The following is a 25469-nucleotide window of genomic DNA, read 5'->3' as shown; positions in this document are numbered from 1 at the left end:
CTGCACTTAAATCAGAAGAGATCCATCAGCAATGGAGTTATCACCTGAACCACAACCAGAAATTCATTTTCATTGAAGATTGCTGCTTTGTTACGTCGTCAGGTTTCAGTACTACATATATAGGTTTAGATCAGTATGTTTAATCCAGTGAGCTTTCTGTTCCTTGAAGCTTTTTAATCTGAACAGTGGTGGATGAAGTACACAAACCATGTACTTGAGTTACTACGTACAAAAGTCTTTGCCTTCAAATGTACTTAAGTATCCAAAGTACTATGGCTGTAATGTCCTGTTAAGTTTTGTCACAAGACCTTTGCATAATCAGCTCGTATGTGAAAAGACTCTGTTAACTCTTTGCACTCCAATCTATTAATAGAATGATATTAATGAGTCAAACACTGGTTGATATTTATTAAAATGATCATCTACCCTGATTTGTGGCTTGCTACATGTTTGACCAGTTACGTTTTTATCCACTCAAATAAAAATGACTGATTTCTCAAAATCTAGTTGAGTAAAATGAAGATATTTGACTTTGAAAAGTAGTGAAGTTGAAGTAAAAGTCTCCCCCAATGGAAACTCAGTAAATTACAGATATGAGAAAAAGCTAACGAATCACATTTACTTCATTACTGTCCACCACTGAATCTGACTTAAACCTTGTATTGTTTTTTTTTTTTATGTGTTTGTCTACAGGTCGTGGACTGTTCCTGGGATGAGACAGTAAAAATCTACACCCCTCCATGTCTGACCGCTGTGCAACCCAGCTCGACGTAAAGACACAGTGTGAAACAGACTTGAGGAAAGTTCCTGAGAAGTTGTGAAGTGGAGAGCGCTTAGCCAAATTTTTTCAGAGTGAACCTGAAACCTGGTCTTGAAGTCAGTGTAGAAATCTGAGGGCGGCGTAAAATTCCTCCAAATAGACACTAAATTGCTTCACATCTTGCTTTATAGTCCTTGATGAAGGTTAATGGTGGTTGATGCAAAGCTGGATGAGATCAAGCTGGCTTCTTTGAGGTGATGCACATACGATGTCTTGGCTGCTAATGACTGATCTGTGACAGAAGTGTCTTTTAAGTGATTAATCCAAATTAAATTGACAATGATAGGTAAAAAATTTTTGTAAATATAGTGGATATTCATTATACTAATGTACCTTTTAAATTTGGACATTTTTCTATTACACATACTTACAAAACCTACAGATTTTCTTGAACTGTTTCTTTTTCCTCAGTCATAAGTAAATTTATAGCATTTTGGAGCATGGCGGAGATTTTGACAGCTTCTGTCTGAGTACGAATCATGCTAGATAAGCTCATGTCTGTTTGCGCTGTGGTACGTATCTTCTCACTATGTGAGAAAATCGCAAAGGTTTATACATCTGGCAAGATGTTTTTACCACAGGTTTCCATGTAGAAGTTCACAAAACAGAGTTAGTATGAGCCCTTAACAGGAAGAACACATAGAACTCGAATTTTTTACATTGGAAACCTAGACTAGAGCACATTTTCATTAATTGTCTACCGCAACAATGCGGGCGATGGTCCTGTATTAGGAGGTTAATTTGTTTGCTCAAATTCAGGGCGTCTAGCAGGTTTTCTTCAACCATCACGCACTTATAAATCATATGTATGTATTGGCTTTAATGTAAAAAATGGTTTATTTCTAACAGATGAAAATTTATGGGTCTTTAACGAAAATAAAAATAAATAAATAAATACATTTAATGTTTCTCTTACTGCAAATGAGCTGTTATTTATCGTCCCTCTCCAAAACACTGAGAGTGCGTAATATAATAAAGATGTCTCCTCCTCACATAGCTTGTGTTAGTCTTATAACATCTTGTGTTCATCTTGATTTTTTTTAAAGAACAAATAAGGGGGATGCCATTATAGGAAAATCACCACAGACAAGGTGGTGTGAAGTGGCCTCACTTGAAGCAGCTACATTTTCTTATGGCATCTTGTGTTTTATTCTACTTACACCACAAGAATTATTAGCACTTGACATGCTTGTTATTTATTTACATTATCACTTATGTTATAGCAGCTTTTTTGACACTCATTCCCTTACCAGTCTCTCAGTTTTCCCAAAGTGGAGTGTAATAGAGTTCTAACACTGGAGACTCCTTCTATAAAATGTTAATTAATTAAACCTTCATGAGATGTATTACAGTGAGTAATAATAACTAATATAAACCTGGGATTTCCCTTGCAGTCACAATTAATGTCAGAGATGCTCCTATTGATAATGATTCACTATATTCTGACCAATCAGAAACGAGAATAAGATTTAGCTTTATTTAGCTTTATTTTATTACCAGCGTCATCTATTTACAGGTTTTTAAACGTAGCTGATTGTTGCTCTGCGTACGCTAAATAAATCACTAAATTAAAAAAATAATGTTGCTGGAAATGTTTGTAATAAAATGAGGGATAGAGTTGAACAAAAATGCAGGGTATATCCAGAATCCCCCTTTTTTTTGTAAATCCCACTTATAAAAAAAAATACACTTTATTATTCATTATGCACAAATTTGATATATTTCTTTGTGAATAAATGTACTTCTTTTTTTTTTTTTTTTTTTGATTCCTCAATTTTAGATTTTTTCCCCATACCACATCATTGTGCACTTTATTCAATGATGTGGCATCCCTTATATAAATGAGTAAGTGAAAGTTAAAAGATTGGCTGCAGTGTATAAGTGTAAGTCTCAGTCTTAATCAGTTCATGTCCTGCAGTTAGGAAGCCCAGTGGAGCTGCAGGAGGCGCAGTGTGTGGCGCATTGAGTTCAGTACCTCCACACACACACACACACACACACACACACACACACACTTACTTATACATGCTCAGGGGAGGGAGGACACACACACTGAGTTTTTTCCCTCTAAGCCCTAACAGTGCGTGGAGAGAGTGTAGAATGAGATAACAGGGCGGCAGGAAATCCCTGGGATTGGTGTCAGGGGGATGAGTAAGTATGAGTAGATTTGGACTTTGGTGTTTGATGCAGTATTTCGGAGGAACTTCACTTGCCAGGTCTTTTTTGTAATATCTCACATCTTCTCGGGCAGGGAAGGGACTCCAATTATCATAGTAGAGATATAAAAAATAATAATAAAGCGACTCGAATTACCCAAGTGAGGGTTTCTTTTTAATAAAACATTAAAGAAGATCCAAAAACCTTTCCAGAAGAAGAAGAAGAAGAAGCAGCGCACGATGGATGTGTGCAAAGGCAAATTGCTGGGCATCTCGGTGGCGATCGCGCATGGGGTCTTCTCGGGCTCGCTGAACATCCTGCTGAAGTTCCTCATCACCAAGTACCACTTCACGTACCTGACCCTCATCCAGTTTTTGACGAGCTTCACGGCGGCGCTCACGCTCGAGGTCCTGCGCCGCCTGGGCGCCGTGGACATCCCGGCGCCGAGCGTGCGCCTGGTGCGCGCGTTCGCCGGCGTGTGCGCGCTCTCCACGCTGCAGTCCACGCTCACGCTGTGGTCGCTGCGCGGACTCAGTCTGCCCATGTACGTGGTGTTCAAGCGCTGCCTGCCGCTCGTCACGCTCGCCATCGGCGTGTGCGTGCTGCACGACGGCGCGCCGTCCGTCGGGGTCACCGTGGCTGTGCTCATCACCACCGGTGGAGCGGCACTGGCGGGTAACGCGCACACACACACACGCACACACATGCACTGTCAAAGTAAAAAAATATATATAATAATCATTATATATCATTTTAATTATTCATATTTTTGCTATACATGGTGACTTTTGTGTGTGACAAAACATCATAATAAGCATTTCCAGCATACAACCAGCCCTGAACATCTCCAAACTTTTCCTATCATCTAACTATCATCTACATGACACAACACATTAGCATTTACTCAGGACTCATAAGCTCTGGATTCATCTCTTTGAGTCAGGACTTATAGCAAAGTCTATTAAAAAATAACCTTCTGGATATTTTATATCTTGCAATTTGCTGTATTTCCTATGGTTGGCCCTCATGACCCCTGTGTTCCCCACACCCCATTCTGAGATGGGTGAAAAAAGTGTCCTGCAGCATCATGTTTAGAAACCTTATGGTACCAGTCATATTGTCATGATGTAAAAAGATTCACTGACACTCAATGAAACTTAGTACATTGCATAAATGAACTATATGGTTATACTGATCAGTCATAAATAATATTTGGTGGACAATTTTCTTGTAAGATCCACAAAAAGCCTTTTCAGGTTGATTGTGTGTGGATCCTGTGGATTTGTACAATGAAATACACAGCGCTATAGAATAAAACAATACTTAGAATATACCGAACAAATCTTTAAAACATAAAAAGATCTGATAAATACGTTTTTGTAAGTTTGTTAGTTCTTTGTACAACTAACATTCTGTTTATGTGTTGTATTATGGGTCTTATCCGGTCTCAGCTAACATTTCTGCAACTAGCAAGCGCATCTCGAATCAGAATCAGGTTTATTGACCAAGGGTGTTGACACGCACAAGGAATTTGGTTGCAGCTGTTGGTGACTCTCTAAAGTACATACAAACGTAACAGAACCCTGAATTTAGCTTATAGACACGATTATACAGATTAATACAGAGTATATGGCAGATGTGATGTAGATAAAGTGTGAGAGTGCATGGTGGGTGTGAATAGAAGTGAATCACATAAGATGTGTAACAGTTGCGTAGTGATGAAGTGATGAGTGACTGTTTTACAATGCAGTTATTGTAGATATAAAGCAGGCCTCAATCAAGATCAGGTGTCAGTTTTTGATGAGTGTGATTGAGTAATGAACTGACTAGCAGTTTTATAAGTAGTACAATTTTAATCGAGGTTAGCATTTGACAAATCCAAGACACACAGTTAAACGCATATTGTGTAACAGTTAAGTGATGCCGATTAGGTCTATCTGCAAATCTATAATGTGTCTTAAGCTGCTCTGATGTCATTTGTGAACCAGTCATCACTGCTGATTGGGTCTTGAAAGTTTTCTCCCAATAGTTGACAGCACATGAGGATCGTCAGGGTTTAATTCGAGAAATTGGAAATACGATGCCATTTATAGTATATACATGGCAGGAGTGATGATCAGGTGTAAAACACTGCCTGTAACCCATTTGGTGTTCTTTTTGATTGGTTGGTGCAGGTGCGGGAGATCTCACCGGTGACCCCTTTGGCTACGTGACAGGCATTTTAGCGGTCATTATCCACGCCTCTTACTTAGTACTCATCCAAAAGACGAGCATGGACAACGAGTACGGCCCACTGACGGCTCAATACACTATCGCCTTGGTGGCATCGCCTGTGCTGCTCGTCTGCTCCCTCGTGAGCATGGACGCTATCGACATGTGGACCTACGAGGGCTGGAGTAATCCATACATCACGGGAATCTTCTGCGTCTGCATCGCAATTGGCTGCGCCATGAACTTTACCACGCTGCACTGCACGTACATTAACTCGGCGGTAACCACCAGCTTTGTGGGCGTAGTAAAGAGCATTGCTACTATCACTGTGGGCATGCTGGCCTTCAGCGATGTCGAGCCCACCAACCTGTTTATAGCCGGCGTGGTTGTGAACACCGTCGGTTCCATAACTTACTGTATAGTAAAGTATTTCGAGATCAAGAAGAAGCTTAACTACCAGGACATGGACAAAACCGGGAGGGACGAGGAACCACCCGGAGAACCATACATTGAACCTCCTTCCAAACCCGACGGAGATGTAGAGAGTTTTCAAACGGCTCCCTGACGGAACCGCTGGAGGACAGTGGCCTGGGTCATGTGTGTGATAATAAAGTTGCAGAGTCTATAGAGTTGCAAACATCAGCACTGGCACCAGAGAGCGAACCTGGAAACCAGAACTTAAGTGACAATTTTGTGGGCGTGTGGAGATCGGTACGCACATTAAAGTTCCTTAAGAAAGACACCTTACTGGACAATATGGAGGTGCAGAGTCCTTGATGACGGTTAAGAGAGATGCATGCTATGTTAAGACGTTCTCACAGACTGACCGAGTGAGCAAGAGGAATGTTGCCTTTTATTATTCACTATCTTAAACCTGGATTTATGGAGAGCTAGTATTTTTTTAAAGAACACATATGATCTGTTTGTATGTTGCCTAAATCATATATTGCCCGTTTTTAAGAAGTTTCATGATGAGTGATCAGTTCTCTCAGTGTCTTACATGGCAGTTGACTGATTCACATATAAGGAGTGTTTCATAAAAAAAAAAAAGGAAGAATACATTTACGCTAGTTTTACACCAGATGTTCAAACAGGCGTCACTGTTCAGTCAAGACATGTTTGGTGTCTGAAAGTTTGTTTGGCAAATGTTGCTATTAATATGCTAGTAGCTAGCGTCTAGCTAGTGAATCCTGTCATCGATTAGCATGACTCAGCTCCATGGTGTAAAAACTGTGCCAAAAAAACACTTTTCTCGTTCATATAACTTCTGTTTAAATTGAAATTCAGATGCACTGATATTTTGCTTATTCGCTCTTAGAAAAGTTTATTTTTTAACTGATCTTTAAGACTTTACCGGATTATTAAGGATTCATAGCTTTCAACAAGGCTAAAAAGCTAAACACTGTTTTAAGGAAACCTTTAAGGGTTTCCAAAGCGACACGAAGGGGGAAAAAAAGCTTCTACATTTTCTAAACAGTGAAATATTCATACATTTCATTTCAGACAGTTTAAATAATGTAATACACTTTCACCATCATCCCACCGAAACTAATTCACCAATTCACCAATACAAAAACTGACCATTTTGACCATTTTCAGCCAAAAGGTCACTGCATCTGTCTCTCTTCCAAGGACTTCATACAACAACTGAACATCTGTGCAAAACTCTACTGTTTTTATCAAAATCTAGGGTTTATCAAAAGTTGCTCTTTTGCCATTTGGAATAGTTTTAGATAGTTTAGATATTTTAAAAACGTTTTTCAATTATGCAAGATTACTTATTACAATCGTTTTTGTTTTTTTCTCAGTGCATCAATAACATTTTGCCATCATTTCAAAATCCCAAATTGTCAAGGAGGAATTAAAGCAATTAACTGAAAGTGTACAGTTTTACATTGCGATTTTACATTTAAAAATGTAAATACAGATGAATTTTAGCAAGTAAATCATCAAAAATCATAAATTTTAAGTAAAAATTTGATTTGAACATGAACTGGTGTCCCACTCAGGATGTTATTCCTGCGATAGACTCTGGATTTCCATTAAATCCTGAATGAGGATACTGAATGTGAACATTAATATAAAATCTCAACTCTACTAAATCAAACTGCACACCTCAAACATGTCTTGGCTACGTTTAAGGTTAAAGATAAAAAAAAAAAAAAAAACGGGAAATCAAAAAGGATTACACAAATAATAATTGAGATTTTTCTGGAAATCAAATCAGAATTTGTGAATCTGATTTCCTGTCCATTTTAAGCGTTTATTTGTATTTCCTGCACGTGTCGACTCTCCCGGTCTGGATTCTGTTCGAGTTGAAAAAATGTGATGGAAAAAAATGAATAAAAATGAAGCCATGGCCATTATTTGCATGTGTTGTGTAAAAATAATCTGAAACACATTTTATATGGAAAGCTCGTCACCTCTAATGATTAAACATTGTTCAGAGATCTCTGCCAGCTCGCCCTGCTAACACTGATGTTGATGAATAGTTCTGAATTACAAACAGAAGACTGAGATAGGGGTCACTGAACATAAAAACAATCTGGATTCACTATGAAAGATCTGCTCGGGGGGAAAGAAGACATTCCTTTATCCTTTATGTTGAAGTCTGTATCATTAGAGAATGTATTACCTCAGTTTATATAGTTGAGGGGGGTTCGGGTTGAGGGGATGCGACCACCTGAACACTGCGATTATTTTACTATCTCTGACTCATACCAGTGTGCTCTGTTTAAAGGGATGTCTTGGTGATTGTATGAATGGGAATGGGAGTTCCCAGACTCTTTAACCGCTTAATGAAACACAGATGGTTTCACTCTTTAACCTTTTTACCCTTATAATATTGGCTTATTGGGATTTTGGGGCAGTCGACAATGAGTCTTTGAGGGTTTGTGAATGTATGCAAGCAAAGGGGTTACACTTCCCCTTATCACTCACCCAAAGTGTCAAAAAAAAAAATCTAAACGCAAACACTGAAAGGCAAAAGTTATTTCCAACCTTATTTCAGACGTGTTGTCTCTGTGTTTAACATTCTGGATTAGAGGAATTCTCCAGTTATTTCAATCTCGCTCTAATCCACTGTATGTATGACACATTATCACATTCCCAGGTACTTTGAAAATAAAACAAGAACCCTGTTTATTAAAAGTGCACTCATAACTGAAGTCTAAGGGCAGTTATTGAAGAGTCAGTAAATGTTAATGTGGAACTAATTGCATCAATTTGTCCATTAAAATGATTGAAAAATGAAACCTTTTTGTCTGAATAATTTCTACTGATTTTCCAAGGAAATGATTTGTGCTTATGTGTTACTAGTGTTATAGTCTGTGTGACTCACATGTCCTTCTTCTGTCCATGTGGGTTTCCTACATAGGTATGAGGATATGTCTTTTTTCTGCCCATGTGGGTCCCCAGTTTCCTCACATTTCCAAGAAAAACACGCTACTACAGTAGTAGTAATGAATTTCTTTTCCCAAAATAAAGCAGATACTTGAGATATATGAATGCATGCAGCGATGGATTGATTAATGAATGAACAAATGATTACATGCATTTTTTCAATTAAACATATTTAGAAATTAAGCTCTAAATCTGTATCCTTTACATCATTTTAGCATGGTGGAGGGGGTGGAGGCGGAGTTAAAGATGCTGCGATTTTCATCGGGACTGGTGAGGATGGACAGGATTAGAAATTAGTTTAATGGGGGGACAAGGTTAGAGGCACGATTGAAATGATTCGGTCATGTGCATAAGAGGGACATGGGGTATATTAGGAGAAAAATGCTGAGGATGGAGCCACCATACAGGAGGAAAACGATGAAGGCCAAGGATCAGGGATATGGATGTTGTGAGGGAAGACATCAGGTGGTTGGTTTGAGAGCATTAGATGTAGAGGGAGAGGCAAAGTGATATGGAGACTGATGATCTGTTGTGGTGACCCATAACAGGAGCAGCCAAAAGAAGAAGATTTAACAACTGCTCTGAACACATGGTTTAGGAAAGAATTTTAGTAACTTCCCACTGATCAGACTGATTGTATAATGTACAGCTTGTAAGTTCTTTGTATAACTAAGTGACTAGAAAAGCCAAATGAGGAAAAAAAAAGCTAAAGTTGTCACTATAAATAAATTCCTGTAGAGAGGAGAACAGAGACATGCTAGACATGCTGAGCTGATGTATTGGGAATTGCTAATGCCCTCAGTGTGTTGTACAAATCAGGAAAAAGATAAACATAGAAATTGTGTGTAAAGTACATCTTTTCTTCCAAAGTTTCCCTTTTTTCCATTTTTTTTCATGGAAGAGAAAATGCCAATACAAGCATGTCAGCTTCTCCACAGCTATGGATGAAGTACATAAACCATGTACTTGAGTTAAAGTAGAGATCCACTCAGGGAAAAATATGACTCCAGTAAAAGTGTCCCTTTAAACTTTCACTTGAGTTAAAGTACAAAAATATTTGCTTTCAAATGTTCTTAAGTATCCAAGGTACTGTGATTCATTATGGCTTTAATGTTATCAGTTTGTACAATTTACTCCTAACACACCGATCTATTAATAGTATAATATTAATCGGCCAAACACTAATTAAGTAAATATATTTGACTTTGAAATTTAGTGAACTTAAGTAAAAGTAGATCTCACCACTGTCCACCACTGGTTTCTGTTCACTGCATAACCAGATGTTTGAAACCATCATTTCATGTTTCACCAGGTGTCTTACCAGGTGCAGATAGACCCGGATAAAAGCACCATATGATGCATTATAGTTTTTGGCTTGAAGGCATATAAGTGGATCATTTAGTAGAAACAATTGTGACAAAGACCCTAGTAGGTGAACATGAAAAGTTAATGAATGCAAGGTTGGTTTCAGAGTAACAAAAGATTTTGGTTCGTCGGAAGCTTCATAAAGTAATGACATACTCTAAAGAGAGAGTTCACAGTGTCCCATTTTACTCCAATCTAAAAGTTCTCAGAGATGTGGTTGGGAAAATGAGCTCTCACTCATGGCATCTCCATACAGTCTGGACTCTAAATACACAGAATGTCTTATAGAGAAGAAAACAGAGATGATGTAGAGAAATGGAGATGAATTTGATGTTAGGTTTTTGACTTTGGTGTAGTATTTTTGGAATAGAAAATGCTGTTGATTTCATTACTCTGTGAGACCACAGAATAAACTATATACACAAAGCAGGTAATATAATTCAGATTATGGAGAAATATCATGGTTTCATTTTGCAGTGATTATTTTACAATTATGGTCCTTCAGCTTAATTATGGAAGATGACTGGGGAAAAACATATATAGACTAAACATGTCTAAATAATGTTGTCCATATTTTTATTATTTGTTGTTAAATGTAAGCACAGGAATACCAATCATTGGTATTTTAACTGGTAATCAAAATAAACCATACTATGATTTAAAATAACAAACAAACAAACAAACAAACAAACAAACAAACAAACAAACAAACAAACAAACAAACGTAAACTGCACGTGGAAATGGGAAACGCTGGGGCAATTATACATTCTGGAGTTTTCCAGAAAAAGCGTCATTTCTGATATATGTCTCCATCTAGTGTCCATTAATTGTGTTGTCATTTTAAAAAAAAACAATGATAGAAATAATTAGCAATACGATTAATTTAGTAGGAAAACAACAACAACAACAACAACAACAACAACAACAATAATAATAATAATAATAAATGTGTTATTATTTATACTATACAATAATTAATATTAATAGTGATGATAATAATAATAATAATAATAATAATAATAATGATAATAATAATGATAATAATAATAATAAATGTTTTATAATTTATAATGTACAATAATTAAAATGAATAGTGATAATAATAATAATAATAATAATAATAATAATAATAATATTTATAGGTAATATAAAACTGCTGGACTATAACATCCCGAGCACCAGTATATTTCTCCTTTCCTTGTTATTATATTAAGAAAAATATATACATTTTGAGCGTTTTCCGAAACTCAATTCAGAATTTGTCCTTTGTACTTTCCGTAGCTTTGCGTTTTTTTCATTCGATTTGATTTGTAAACCCCGCCTTCTCAGCTCCTATTTGCTCAGAGTTCACTCTGGAATTTTTGGAATTATAGCCAATCATAACGCAGATGGCTGTACCTTTGTAGCCAATGAGATCAATGTAATTTGCATACGGGCGTGTGGGCGGTGAGGGCGAAAGAGCAGCAAATCCAAACGGCTTTTTGAGGGACGGCGCGGATTTTCAAAAGCAGGTTTGATTATCGGTTGCTAGCTGTCAATTTTAACGACTAAAATAAAGATTAAATATTAAACATTACGTCTATATAATATATAAATGTATATATTTGTAAACATCCTCTCCAGGGTTGGTGTTGGTTTAGCAGTTACAGTGTGTATTGTTTAATTTCAGTAAAATGGAGGCCGAGACCAAGTCACCAGACGCCTTCAAAACCCCGTGTAAACCGGCCAAGATGAAGAGTCCTGGTAAAAACCTCACCACCATCAAACTCCGAATCTTCTTCTTTATTATAACATACTTTTTACTTATTAATACTAATAGGATTTGTTATTTGCAGCTCGCTAACACGTCTATATTACTTAGTAAAGATTATATTTCATATCTTCTGGTAATGTGGCTTTAGTAACGCAGTTATATGGAGTTTTAATTTATTACATATTCATCAAATAACGGGATTTAATTTTCACTACATCCAATACAAATATTCTTCTGTCTGTATCTTTTTTTTTATTATTATTTCGCTTGCTTCCGTTAGGGGTCGCCAAAGCGTCCTCTACATCTGCCTCCTTCAAATCAACTACCTGCATGTCTTCCTTCACCACATCCATGGAGCTCCTATTTGGTCTTCCTTTTTTCCTCCTTCCTGGTGGCTCCATCCTCAGCATTCTCCTACCGATATACCCCATGTCCCTCCTCTGCACATGTCCAAACCATCTCAATCTCACCTTGTCTCCAAAACGTCCTACATGCTCTGTCCCTCTAATAAACTCATTTCTAATCCTGTCCGTCGTCATCACTCCCAACGAAAACCTCAACATCTTCAGCTCTGCTACCTCCAGCTCCACCTCCTGTCTTTTACTCAATAACACTGTCTCTAATCCATAAAACATCGCAGGTCTCACCACAGTCCTATAAACTTTCCCTTTCACTCTTGCAGATACCCTACTATCACAAATTTGTCTCTTTCTCTTGCTCTATCTGTCTCTCTCTATGCACCCGTCTGTTTTTGACATACATATATAGCTGTCTGTCTATCACTATGTATCTATCATTGTATATAGTCAGTTGATTGGTATATATATTTTATGATAAATATGCGTAAAATCAGTAAACTGTGTACCAAATTATCTTAAGTATCATAAGAAATCGCAGTTTTGTGAAAACACACTCAGTTTTAAACATGTGTTCAAATTCTACATAACCCATCCACTAAACTTTTACTAGTTCTGGGTACTTCTGCTCTGTTTTTTTTTGTTTATTTATTTGTTGAATTTTCCTAAACCAGATAGTTTGTATTATATACAACAACACGTTGACTGACAGCTAATCAGTTGAGAGCTTTACTCAGGCCAGCAGCATTCACAACACCTCCACCACTTCTCAGTATTTAGACCAGTGGTTAACTCATTTAAATGAAAAAAACATAGGGGGGAAAAAAGAGAGAGAAAGGGACTTTACTCATCGTATGTACATTAGGGAGCACATTGAGCTACCACTTTCTTTAAAGGCTATATACTGTATATAGTTTTTATTTTTCTGTTTGTTTTTTTTAGCTGAATCAAAAGAGTTGTGTGTTTTACAGAAACATTGAAATCAGATTCAGAAAATGTCTCATTTTAATGGCTTTATGAATTGATAGAAACTGTGCTGGTGTACCGAGCAGTTAATTGTGCATTTATGAATGGATTTACCCCCCTTGCAGGTAGTGCATGTGGAACTCCGGTAACGATTCCAGCATCTCCCTTCATGAAGAAGCTCGGCTGTGGTACGGGTGTGAACGTCTACCTCATGAGCAGGTGTGACTGGTTAAAATGATGAATTTATAAAGGTGATTGATTGCAGGAACACTGACACCAAACTGTCAAACTTGCCTTTAGAAATGGAAAACAGACTCAGTCACCATGGGCCATTAAGAAGATCAACAGCAAGTGTGCAAAGACTCAGATGAACGTCTACCAGAAACGGTTGTGTGAGGAGGCAAAGGTCTTAAAGGACCTGCAACACCCAAATATTGTTGGTAAAAACACTTTTTTTTTTTTTTTTGAGAATAACCGAACTTTATAAATCGACATGTGGAAATCAGTGTTTGTGATTCTGCTGTTTGCATGTTTTGAACGGCAGGTTTCCGGGCGTTCACCACGGCGAAAGACGGCTCAAAGTGTTTGGCGATGGAGTACGGAGGGGAGAAGTCTCTCAATGATCTGATTGAAAAGAGGAGAGAGGAGGGCTTTCAGGCCTTCCCGGTTGCCGTTATTGAAAAAGTGGCTCTTCATGTAGCTCGTGGTTTGCAGGTACTGAATGCAAATATACATCATTCTTCCATCATCGTACTCAGACAGTCGATCTCTGGATTTAGATCAAAAAATAAGTTTGAGGCGGTATGATACGTGAATAAATCGATCATCGCGGATGGGAGCAACTGGGCCGAGGCATTCTCGGTTATTTTATAAATCAGGGATCAGCAGGACCATGTCAGTGTATGGCTGTATGGATGTTACTCTTCCAGGCAGGAGAGGGCGCTAGTTTCTGCCGGTCAGCAAATTTGAATATTGAGAACATTCTCCAAAATGAGTAAAAAGAAAAGAAAAATTTACAATGAAAAACAGGCTTTTCAGGCAAGATGGGAAACAGATTAACTTTTTAAAGAGTTTAAATGGGCACTTGACAGTGATTCAATTGTGCTCCAGCATGAAAAGACACTTTTTTTTTCTTTTTAATGCACTGAATTGATTTTAAATTCAGTATTTTGTAACTATTTAATTTTATTTTCTAGAGGGATAGTTCACCCAAAAATCATTTACTCAGCAAGGTCTTAATAAAAGAAAAACGGATACAATTAAAAAATTGAAATACTTTAAAAAGTGTAAAAACAAAAAAACTTAAAATTTCAAAATAAAAATAAAATGCTTTAAAAAATCTAAAATGTTAAAATTGAAATAAAATACTTATAAAAAAAAAAAAGTCTTAAATTTTAGATATCCATATGACGCTACTTCTCAGGGTCAATTAAATGCTCCTGCAGCACTTTAGTATTTTATTATTTATTTATTTTTTGGTTTGTTTCCATGGTGTTGTGGTACTTACCTTCGCTTGTCGAATCCTGACGCGACCAACATGCAACAGCCAATCAGATTTCTCTTACTGCGATCTGTACTTCTCTTACAGATTTCTCTCTCGGATTGTACCACAGATTTAGTTTTTCAGCTATGAGGAAGTGCGAGTTTAGCGATACTTGGATTGAGAGGGAAAAAAGTGTATTTGTGTGTTCTTGATGTTGTGATATTTACATTTCATTCTTAATGGTCCAAAAAGTTCTTTAAAATTAACCCTGATATTGCAGAAACCCTGAATTTTTTTCCAAAGTTGACTTTTAGTTTCTTTCAAACAGAAGTACAGGTTTGGAACAACATGAGTGGAAGTAAATGATGCCAGAATGAATTTATTTTTAATGAACTATCCCTTTCAATAAGCTTTAAATAGCACTTTTAACTGTTTTCTTAGTGTAGTTTGAGATTTAGTAGTTTTTTTTCTTGGCTACTAATCAGAAATAGGGTCTTTTGTACTCTTGTTGATGTGTACATTTGCATGTCATTGTACAAAGTACACGTAACTGCACAAGTTTTATAGTTAATAAACTCTGCATTAATTGCACACTGAGTCCCTTCATTAAAGAATAAATTAAGAAATGATGTAAAAAGTGTTGGTCTGGATTAATAATCTGGGCCCCCTGGTATGAAGGAGGAGAAATGCTGGTCCTCATCACTATTATATGTTCTATAGTGCATTCTGTTATATTTTCTTTCAAAACATGAAATTTTTTTCTCCCCAAGTATCTGCACAACGAAAAAAGGCTGCTGCACGGAGACATGAAATCCTGCAACGTGGTCATTAAAGGTGACTTCGAGAGCATCAAAATCTGCGACGTGGGTGTTTCCCTCAAACTAGACGAAAACATGCAGGGTAAGCATTATTTCACAGGTTATCTGTAATGATTTGAAGAAAAGCAGATGTTGAGATGTTTCTCATTCGCACGCGTGTAGTGAGCAACCCGAAGGCGCGCTACATCGGTACTGAGCCGTGGAAACCCAAAGAAGCACTGGAGGAAGGATTAATCACAGACAAAGCTGATATCTTTGCATATGGACTCACCCTGTGGGAGATGATGACCCTCTCTGTGCCTCACCTAGAGCTACTCGACAGCGATGGTGACTGTGATGATGGTACGATAGATTTATTTATTTATCTACTCTCAGCAATGTTTTAACGCTCTGGTTTTCCCTGTGTTCCTGTTTAAAGGTGAAACGTCACTGATGTTTTAATTCAGTCCTGTAAATATAAATAAAGGGATTGAGATGGATGGATGGACATGAGTCAATGGATATTAAATGGATGGATAAAAAAATTTGCTAGGTGGATGAATGGAAATAGAGAGATGGATTGATGGAAAATTAGATAGGTGGGCAGATGGATATAGATATAAATAAATGGATGGACGGATGGAAGGATTGATATAGAAATATAAATTGATGGAGATGGATAGAAAATTAGATAGGCTGGTAGATGGATGGAAGGATGGATGGATTTAGAGATTTAAATTAATCGAGATGGATAGAGATATGAATGGAGGGATGAATGGATGTAGAGATATAAATAAATGGATCGAGATAGATGGGTGAATGGAATATTAGATGGATGGATATAAATAAATAAATGGAAAATTAGATAGGTGGATGGATGGATAAAGATGTAAATAAATCAATAGAGAGATTAACAGAAGGATGAATGGATATATAGAGAGAAATAAATGGATAGAGATGGATCGTAAAATGGGAAATTAGATGGATGGATTCCTTCCTTCTACATAGTCTTTTTCAAACAAAAAAATGTTCAGCATCAATAAAGCTCTCCAGATGTTTGACTGTGTTTCGATGTGCTCATAAAATGAAACCGGAAGACTTTTTCTAGATCCTGCCATCGTCCTCTGTGGAAATTACTTGGCAGTCGTGTGATCATTTTAGTTAATGTCATGATGCGTGTAGTGATTTTCTGTGCGCGCTAAGGAATAAAAATTCCTCATTATATAATTTTTTTTTTTTAATAAAAATTTTCTAATTGCTACCAGAACTTTTGTATCAGCTCTTCTCTACTCCCGTGACTCTTTAAAGACTTTGTTGTGCATGGAGCATGATGATGAGAGACACGTCTCGGTTTACAATAAAAAAAAAAAAAATGTATCATTGAGCATGAAAAGTTTGACGTTTCCCTGGTAAACAAATGCAATCTGTGTTTTTGATTAAAAAATCCACCTGGTAAAAACTGTTCTGCAGCCAGATGCCTCCTGGTCACTGAAGTGCAGGTGCTCAACAGAGAGCTCATTACTAGGACCAGGATTATAAAACGCTGCTTATATCGACAATTTTTATTCTCTCTCTCCAGACGACTCCTTCGACGAGGACGACTTTGACGAGGATGCGTATTATGAGAGGCTGGGAACCCGTCCCCCGCTGGATGCAGCCACTCTGGGTGGCGCCTACCAGAGGATGGTGGAGCTTTTCTGCCTCTGTACTGAGGAAGAACCCAGCAAAAGACCTTCAGCTGCTCATATCATTCAGGCCCTGGAGTCTAACAGCCAGCTGTATGATAAACACAGCGAGGTGATCATCATAGATTAACATCTGCTCACGTGTACCACGGGTCTTCAGTGATCTTTTCTTACTGTGCTGTCTCCGTCTGTCCTCATTTCTGTGTTATTCTTTCCTGTTTTTGTTTCTATACCCGTCTCTGAACTATACAGAAGTTACTATACAGGTATCACATACAAGTGTATGTAGATTAGACTCGTCTGACATATTAAACTGTTTAATTAAATAAAGTTTGAGGGTTTTTCATGACTTTGGGAGCTTTTTTTAAGTTTCGAAATTTTAAACTTATACATTTTCAACTATAAGGACATTTAAAAAAAAAAAAAACCTCAACAGCTGCAATGCATTGTGACATTCCATGATCCTTTTGTACTACATGCTTTGGGAAAAATTTGCCTATTCAAAAATACACTGATCAGGTAGAACATTGACCACCTGCCTAATATTGTGTTGGTCCCCCTTTTGCTGCCAAAACAGTCCTGACCTGTTGAGCTTTAACATCTTCAGCAGTTTGAGCTACAGGAGCTCGTCTGCTGGATCGGACCACATGGACCAGCGTTCGCTCTCCACATGTATTAATGAGTCTCGGCTGCCCGTAACCCTGTTTTCAGTTCACCACAGTCTCTTCCTTGGAGCACTTTTGATATATACTGACCACTGCAGACCACCTAGTCGTCACAATTTTCAAACACTCTCAAGTCCTTCAAAATGTTCACTTGCAGCCTAATATATACATTATATCCACCCACTAACAGATGCCATGATAAAGTGGTGTTATTCACTTCACCAGTAATAATATTATGCCTGATTGCTGTATATCTGTCCAAGTTTTGAAACCTCTCTAAAAGCACACCCAAGGCAAGGGACATGTAGAGGTATTTGGAACAGGGGACACGTCACCATGTGGAAGTATAGAAGAGCCCATGAGGAACAAGTGTACAGTAGGTCAGTATTTAGAAGTAGTGGACATTAAGGTCATGATTGCTCCTGCTGATGAAACCCTGTACAAACACATGCATCACCGTGCTTAGCAGCAACATTTATTTAAAATATTTACAAATAAAGACTGCAGATCAAACGGCACATTGTGCTCAGAACATGAGCAGGAATCAGTTTATGTATTGAAAATGAATTTATATTTAAAAACAGGTGATAAAAAAACTCGCCTGTGTAACACGCCCTGAAGTGAACACTTTTTAAACTAACCGGGAACGTTTTCTTATCAGATTAAAATATTAAACTACTCTGAATATTTGCTTCTTTGTTTGGTAATGGAGGAGGTGATCAATGTAGATAATGTGTGCATGTTTAAATGCTTGCATATACAGATTGGACTGCTGCGTCAAACTTCTCAACAGTTTCTTTTTTCTGACCAGCCGTTCCAATAAATGCACGTTGGCAAAAAACATACACGGGCACTGAAATAAACTGTTAAACAATATTAAAAAAAAATAACAGCAGCAAATCATATCTGGCTACAAAGTATAAAACACGATATTAGCCAATGAAGTTATAGACCAGAAACGCAGGCGTTGAACAGTACTTGGTTGCAAAGAGTTTGCCGTCAGGAGTCGGGTCGGAGAAGGCGATCTCTGCTTTGGTCAGTGGGCTTCCATACATGAACGATCCTCTGAAACAGTAGACGGGTAAAAGGTGAAAATAAAGCTCTATTGTTCACAGGTGGATCTACACATAACTATCTTGAACTGTCTTGTTCACACTTAGGAGTTTGAGTTTATGATTAATAGGTGAATAGGAGGAGGTTTATGGATGTGGTGAGGGAAGACATGCAGGTAGTTTGTTTGAAAGAGGCAGGTGTAGAAAACAGTAAAAGGAAACAATAAAACACTAGCAAATTCATTAGCAGGCAAGCGATACTATTCAGGCATACAAGCATCCTTAATGGAAATGTACAAATCAGTGTGAGCTAGCTAGATGATGTTCTACAAAGTGAGTGTGGCTTCAAGATCTATTTCCACTAATAAAGCAAAAATAAACAGCATATGTCCAAAATGTAATTTACTTTATATAAAAGCTATAGGTTACAGCGCAACTGCATAAAAGCAATCTCGCTCACAATCATGGTGTTATAATCAAAGGTTGACCGATTCATCGGTTTTGCGATTAATCTGTACCGATAGTTGATGGAACTATATTTAAAAAAAAAAAACAAACAAAAAAACCTATTTTGTTTTTCTGGATTGCCTCCATTGCACTCATTACAGAGCGGCCTCTAGAGGCTAATCTCTGACACCACATGCCATTTGAGCACTATTATATTTATATAATTATGAATTGATATATTCATATTTATTACATTTACATGATTCAGTACTGATTTACATGCAGTGTTTGTTTTTCTATCCAGTATCAATTTTAAAAAACTAATAATACTAATAACTAAATATCAGTTAATCTTTATTGATAAATATCTGAACTTTTACTCATCAGGACTTAACACTTGTTCAAAGCTTAATGAACAGGTTTGAAAAAATCTATTTTTACAGTGTATGATTGAAGGTTTCTGATGTATTAGAATTTCAAATGAGTCTCCAGTACCAACACTCAATTACAGTTGTACCCCTTAATAATACTACGTTTTCAGTAACAATGAGCTTTTTGTCTTCTATAATCTAAACTGTTTTGAAGATGTTCCAGGAGATTAAAGAATGGCATGTCTTTATAATTTGCATTTATTGTAAAGTTCTGTTACTGCTGTCAAATTACTTCACTTCATGAGGAATAAAGCACTATGGGACCTTCCTGTTAAGTAAAAATCAATCAACTTTGGGGTAGTAACAGTCTCACATTATTCCACACCGATTATTCTCCTGTGTTTAGATTTCATGCATCAGCTAGAGGAATAAAAGCGTACGAGTGTGTACCTGACTGTGTCTAGCAGACGTGTTGCGATGCCCTTTCTCCTCATCAGGCTGAACACCCAAATTCGACTCACTCCACAAATGGCCTTCTCGGGCATGGTGGAGCAGCACCAGGCTCTGTGGTGCTCCATAAAATCCTCCTTCATCATGTCCTTTGGCTTTACTTGCTGCTCCAGCACACGGAACGCCTGCAAACACGAACGTGATTTACAAGTTGGAAAACTTTACAGCAAATATGCACGGTTTCACTTCAAATCATGAATCGCTGGAATAAAAGGCCATTGTTGAGAAAATGAGTTCGTTGTAGCTAACATTCAAAAGATAGAAATGCAACTACGGTAATTGGAAAAATACTCACCAAAATGAATTAGCAATAATGCTGTACACACATTTTACGAAAAATATTCAGTATACAAGTACATAAGATCAGGTGTGTTGATCAATTGAATATTTAATATCAGTATACACAATCTAATATATCTATTATTATAAATACTTGTGCGCAGTTACAATGAATAAAAGTGGTAATATGGCATATGGAAAATGAGCCTCAGACCTGTCTTATAGGTTCGGCCACCAGGCAGCCCACCACCATCTTGTCACTGTTGATGAACAGGTAGGTTTTGGCAGCACTTGGGCTGCTGAGGTTGACCTGCTGAAATCCCAGCTCACTATCTGCAATACGTCTTACATCCTCTGCCTGAAAGGAAGCAGATGACATCACAGGTTATACAGACTCATTTAACCCCACTATGGTGTTGGTCATATTTTGCTCAGGCCAGCAGCAAACCTATTCTACAGCAAACAATAAATAAATAATAATAGCAATAAAAAAATATATATATTTTTTATACATATACACACAGTGGTGTGAAAAAGTGTTTAACCCCTTCCTGAAGTGTGACAAACATGCAACAAAATAAGAAATCAAGAAGGGGGCAAACACTTTTTCCACACCACTGTATGTACAAACAAACACACACCTTTTTAGTTGCGTACTTGGGGTCTTCAGGAAGAACGAGAATGATTTTGCCATCCCAGAATTCTGCCACTACCCTTTCCTTCTTCCAGCCCTTCATGGAACGAGAAGAAGAAAATCAGCATGCAGCAAAATCTTTACACATTTGTGTTCCTTCATTTGTTCAATGCCAGGAACACTGAGTGACCCTCTTTGCGCAATTTTTGCATGGCCGATGGTCATTAACTCTAAATGTACGGTAAAAGTTAGAATTGGATTTTCAGTGGATATAGAAGAGTTTTCTTTTCTATTGTGGCTTATATCTCTACCATATTCCTACTTGTAAGCAGCATTAAAGCAAAACAATTATTCATTGCAATTATATTTCATAGGTTTCCTCACCACAAATCTGATTGTGTCGAGGAAGCGCTGGTGGAACTGTGTGTGTTGAAAGTTGTCTTCTGGACTGTCTGCGCTGTACAGCATGCCACATGAATTACACGTAGTGGCACCAAACTGCTTCTGGCCGGCGTCCTGTATGCAGAGAGAGGATCTTTCATCTTACACAGCTAAATCTTTTACTTCTTTCATTTACTTCTAACCACTTTTACTCACGATGACAAGCTGATCATCATCGTTTGCTTTTTCAGCTCCTTCTTCCTCCTGGAACTTCTCTCCTTAGCCAAGAGAGCCTGTGCGCCAGCAGAATGAGTGCTGCTGTTCAGAGGTGAGGTCAGACCAGGCTTCTTCTGAGACCTGAAACAGAATATACCAAATATTAACAAAGATTTTTTTTTCATATGTAGTGTTCAGCCCTACAATGAAGAACTTTTCAAAAAACATTTTTATTATTTACCTTCTGGAGCCGAAGATGGGGTAAACCGCTGAGGTTTCTGAGAAGACAAAATACAACATTGTGCTTAATAATACAACTTTTAAAATTAAAACGTGATCCCCCACAAACGTTGTCAAAAGCAGGTCGAACTTACCATTATTATCTGAACAGCTGTCATTATTTGCGGCGCTGATTTTACCGATGTCCATCACAATGTCTGAACCAGGACTGGCAGGTGTGTCCTAGAAAGATTAATTTCCCCAAATCATTAAAAATAAAACTAAATAAACATTGTGGCTTGGCATTGTGTGTGCTTTTAAACAGTAACAGTTCTTAAAATAAACAATTAACAAATAAAGACTTTTTTGTATTCTAACATTGTTATTTTTATAGATCAAACATCACTATGACAACCAGGATAGTGATATAAGGGCTCACCTGGTGATCTGTATTCAAGATTAAGGACTTTATTGGAGAATGAGTTTTCCTGGTGTCCTTGTTAACCTCTGTGCGACTGTTAGAGCTGAAGGGCTGAGGACATGGGGTGTGTTCTCCACCCTCAGGTGCATTACAGTCTCCATGCTGAGAAAGCAGCTGAGGATTCAGTTTAGTTTTGTTAATAAAGACAGCCTGGCGCACCGGAGAGCGATCTCTCTGTGCCGGAACAGCATTCTCTTTTGCTGCAGGTTTCTGAGAGATGGCTTGTTTAGGCTTCGGTTTTGGCACGTGAGGCTTGTACATGGAAGCTGGCTTTTTCCCGGTGCCAAAAAAAGCGGCACCGACGACGATCCTGGGTTTGTTTTTGGCTTTCAAACTATTGAATGTAATCGATGCTTGCTTCTTCACTTCCAGCACGTTTAAATGCGTTTTAGCGCCCCCTGTGGGTTTAGGTGCAAAGTAGCCCTTTAGGTTGGATTTCTGTGCTCTCACTTTCTCCTTCTTTTTAGGCTTTTTGACTTTGATGTCGTTTACTCCAGATGACACGGGAGCGATCGGCTGGTCTTGGTTTGTCGGAGGGGACTTGGTTTCCTTGAGCACCTTTCTTTCCAGTGGAGTGAGGTAAAGGGGCTTCTGCTTGCTGTAAAATGTCACTGCTCCGACCGTGGCTTTTAAAGGAGATGCTCTTTTCGGAGGAGACTCCAACGCGAAGGTGCGTGACTTCTTTCTGGGTGTACTGGGAGAGAGTGAAGACGAACGCGTCCTTTCAGGGGAATTCAGTACAGATGGGCAGTTCTCCTTCAGCCGAGCAGACGTTCTTTTTGTGCAGCTCTCCAGTCTCACGGGTTTCTTCTTCGCTGGATTACTAAGAGGAAAATTATACAGATTTATTGGAATATTCAGGGGAATATTCCCCCGCCCCAGACATTGCATAGGATAACATTGTATGCAAAGAAGAAAAAAAAAGGACACGAACCTTTCAGCATCCGGTGAACACGGTTTTCTCTTCTTTGAAGTTCTGGCTGACATTTTCATGACGTCTGAAAAACATGATACGAGTCAAACACCACACACTTTAAATGTTTGTACAGATTGAGAAGAATACATACTTCCACCAGAAACTGCATATATGAAAGATAAACATCAGTTCTAAGGGCAAGGTTTGTATTTGACCCTATGGGTATTTAGATGCAAAACACGATGTTTGGTTTATAGGAAGAAACTGGGACACTGTATGAATTAAGTGATGACTTATTAGTATATTGTATGGAATATATTTTGTCGTCGTCGTCCGATATTGACAGTAATGTGTATATAGTGGTAAGAAAGACACAGATCTCTGCTACGGTCTCAACATCTTTGTGATTCCACTATGCCACATGTCTGCTGTGAAACCCTGCTTTTATGTGAGGAATCTTTTCTGTGCTTTTTATATAAATAATAGAGGCTCTATAGATGTTTATGGATCTCACACTGTACACTTAAACGATACATTACACATACATGTATTTTTTTTATAACGTATGGACATTCTGGAACGTTGATATTGTGTATCTTTTGGAAATTTGAAGTGCGTGCAGCTGCTTACATGTTTATAACAAATTACAAAAGGAAAATCTGGCATATAAGCCTCATCTTTATTATTTGCAAATCTTTATAAGAATCCGAGTGTTAGATTTGTTCTTTACAGGATTATAACATTATTATATTCCCTCATCATAGAGCAGTTAGTCATTAGAAACACCAGTGAAGTTCAACCTGCAGATAAATAAGCATTAATACCACTAAAGCTGTCCAAGATGAGATGTTTGGACTGAGGAAACATCTCCATATGAGATGTTTGGAAAGTAGATCAGATGATGATACAAAAAACCTCATACAAGTCCATCCAATCAAAAGCATGCATGCTTCTGCAGATGAACTGAAGCTGATATGAGATGTGTGAAGAGCTAAAACTATCTCATGGTGCCTGGAGGACGTGTGAAGATCAACGCGAAATGTTGAAGGAGGATGTTTAATCTAATCATTTGCATATTTTAGTAGAATAAAGAGCGATAAAGCAGACGGTTCTCCTCATTAGTATTGAATGCTAGTTAGTCAAACCACCACAACAACAACAATAACAACAACAAAACTGACCGCGTTCTTTTTGTTTTTTGTGCCTCATCATAAACTAATATCAGTCTATACAAGTTAATATTGATATAAAAGTGGTAAGAATGTGTTTATACACGGAAAGTGTATGTATTCCCTCTGAGGGAAAATTGTTTAGCTAGCTAGCTGTGGGGAAAATGTTGCGCGCGCGCCAATGACACCAGTCCAGTCAGACTATGAAAGAACAAATAACTAATAATCGTCTAAAACACGGCGGAAAAACAATGTAGAAGGAAATAGTATTGATTTTAGCAAAATTAAACACTTACACGAAGGTTTTCCGCTGAATAAACTCTTATTATAAACCCTGTGGATCTGCAGGTCCCGCTCTCTCAGACACCGTCTCTGCGCGCGCGCTCTGGCAGTTGTGGCTTTTGAACCGCGCGCCAAGCCACCAGAGCGCGATACGACTTCCGGCTTTGTTTACGGAAGTTAATCTTCATAATAAAAGTCCCACTAGCCAATACCTGAAAAAAAAACATATCTATATTACAAAGTAAAGGTTTAAACCTGAACACTCAATAAAAAGCGAAAAATAAGCATCGATATGGTTGGGCAAAGATACAATAAAATATAACAAAATACATTAATTTTAAGTGTATCAAAATATACTATAGTATACACACCATGTATCAAAATAAACTACTGTTATTTAATATAAATAACAACTGTGTAATTACACCATTTGTGTTCAGTTTGTTTAAAAATGTAATTACTGTATTGTTTGTTTCTTTTTCTTTTGTATTTATACACTATGATATATACATTTGTACTATGTCTCTACATTATATATTTGCACATTTATTTTTCTTGGCTGCTGTAACAGAAAACTCTGTGGGATAAATAAATTGTATCTTATCTTATCTTATTTTTAAAATAATAATAAAAAAATTTAAAAAAGGGAGCGTGAAATTTCCTATTTGAACGACCCCTTCACCATTACATTTACTCGGCTGATTAAGAAAACAATGTTTGATAGCAACAGCTTTCAAACAGCAACAGTCGTGCAATAAACCTGACAAATGCAACCAGACAAAATATTAATCTACATAATCCGTGTAATGTCCCAGAGGGCTACTTTACATCAGCAACACCGACTCAATGAC

General features: G+C 37.6%; 4 protein-coding genes across 4 annotated transcripts in view; 3 read left to right on the top strand and 1 right to left on the bottom strand.

Moving 5' to 3' along the window:
* Positions 1-1719, top strand: part of pex7 (peroxisomal biogenesis factor 7) — a 40001-nt gene extending 38282 nt beyond the window's left edge. Inside the window, exon 10 of the mRNA XM_046836822.1 lies at positions 694-1719. Coding sequence (XP_046692778.1) covers positions 694-774 — 81 coding nt within the window. The 3' untranslated portion in view covers positions 775-1719. The remainder of the gene's footprint in view (positions 1-693) is intronic.
* Positions 1720-2864: 1145 nt separating this feature from the next.
* Positions 2865-8408, top strand: LOC124377171 (solute carrier family 35 member D3). The gene is given in 3 exon segments (XM_046836539.1): positions 2865-3652; positions 5152-5736; positions 5739-8408. Coding segments are annotated over 3 exon segments (1248 nt in total). The 5' UTR covers positions 2865-3216; the 3' UTR covers positions 5966-8408.
* Positions 8409-11380: 2972 nt separating this feature from the next.
* pbk (PDZ binding kinase) lies at positions 11381-17337 on the top strand. Its single transcript, XM_046836728.1, has 8 exons — positions 11381-11467; positions 11626-11699; positions 13157-13250; positions 13332-13471; positions 13576-13745; positions 15285-15414; positions 15495-15674; positions 16891-17337. The coding sequence occupies exons 2-8, from the start codon at positions 11630-11632 to the stop codon at positions 17124-17126; spliced, it is 1020 nt and encodes a 339-aa protein (XP_046692684.1). The 5' UTR covers positions 11381-11467; positions 11626-11629; the 3' UTR covers positions 17127-17337.
* A 777-nt stretch (positions 17338-18114) lies between these two features.
* On the bottom strand, positions 18115-24761 carry esco2 (establishment of sister chromatid cohesion N-acetyltransferase 2). The gene is given in 12 exon segments (XM_046836727.1): positions 18115-18726; positions 19982-20166; positions 20535-20678; positions 20962-21051; positions 21339-21470; positions 21552-21572; positions 21575-21692; positions 21793-21829; positions 21926-22013; positions 22210-23074; positions 23186-23249; positions 24633-24761. Coding segments are annotated over 11 exon segments (1872 nt in total). The 5' UTR covers positions 23245-23249; positions 24633-24761; the 3' UTR covers positions 18115-18593.
* Between the last annotated feature and the right edge of the window lie 708 nt (positions 24762-25469).

The sequence above is a fragment of the Silurus meridionalis genome, chromosome 23 (assembly GCF_014805685.1).
Source record: "Silurus meridionalis isolate SWU-2019-XX chromosome 23, ASM1480568v1, whole genome shotgun sequence".
Lineage (NCBI taxonomy): Eukaryota > Metazoa > Chordata > Actinopteri > Siluriformes > Siluridae > Silurus > Silurus meridionalis.
The sequence above is the reverse complement of the archived record's forward strand: the minus strand, read 5'-3'. Positions and strand labels throughout refer to the sequence as shown.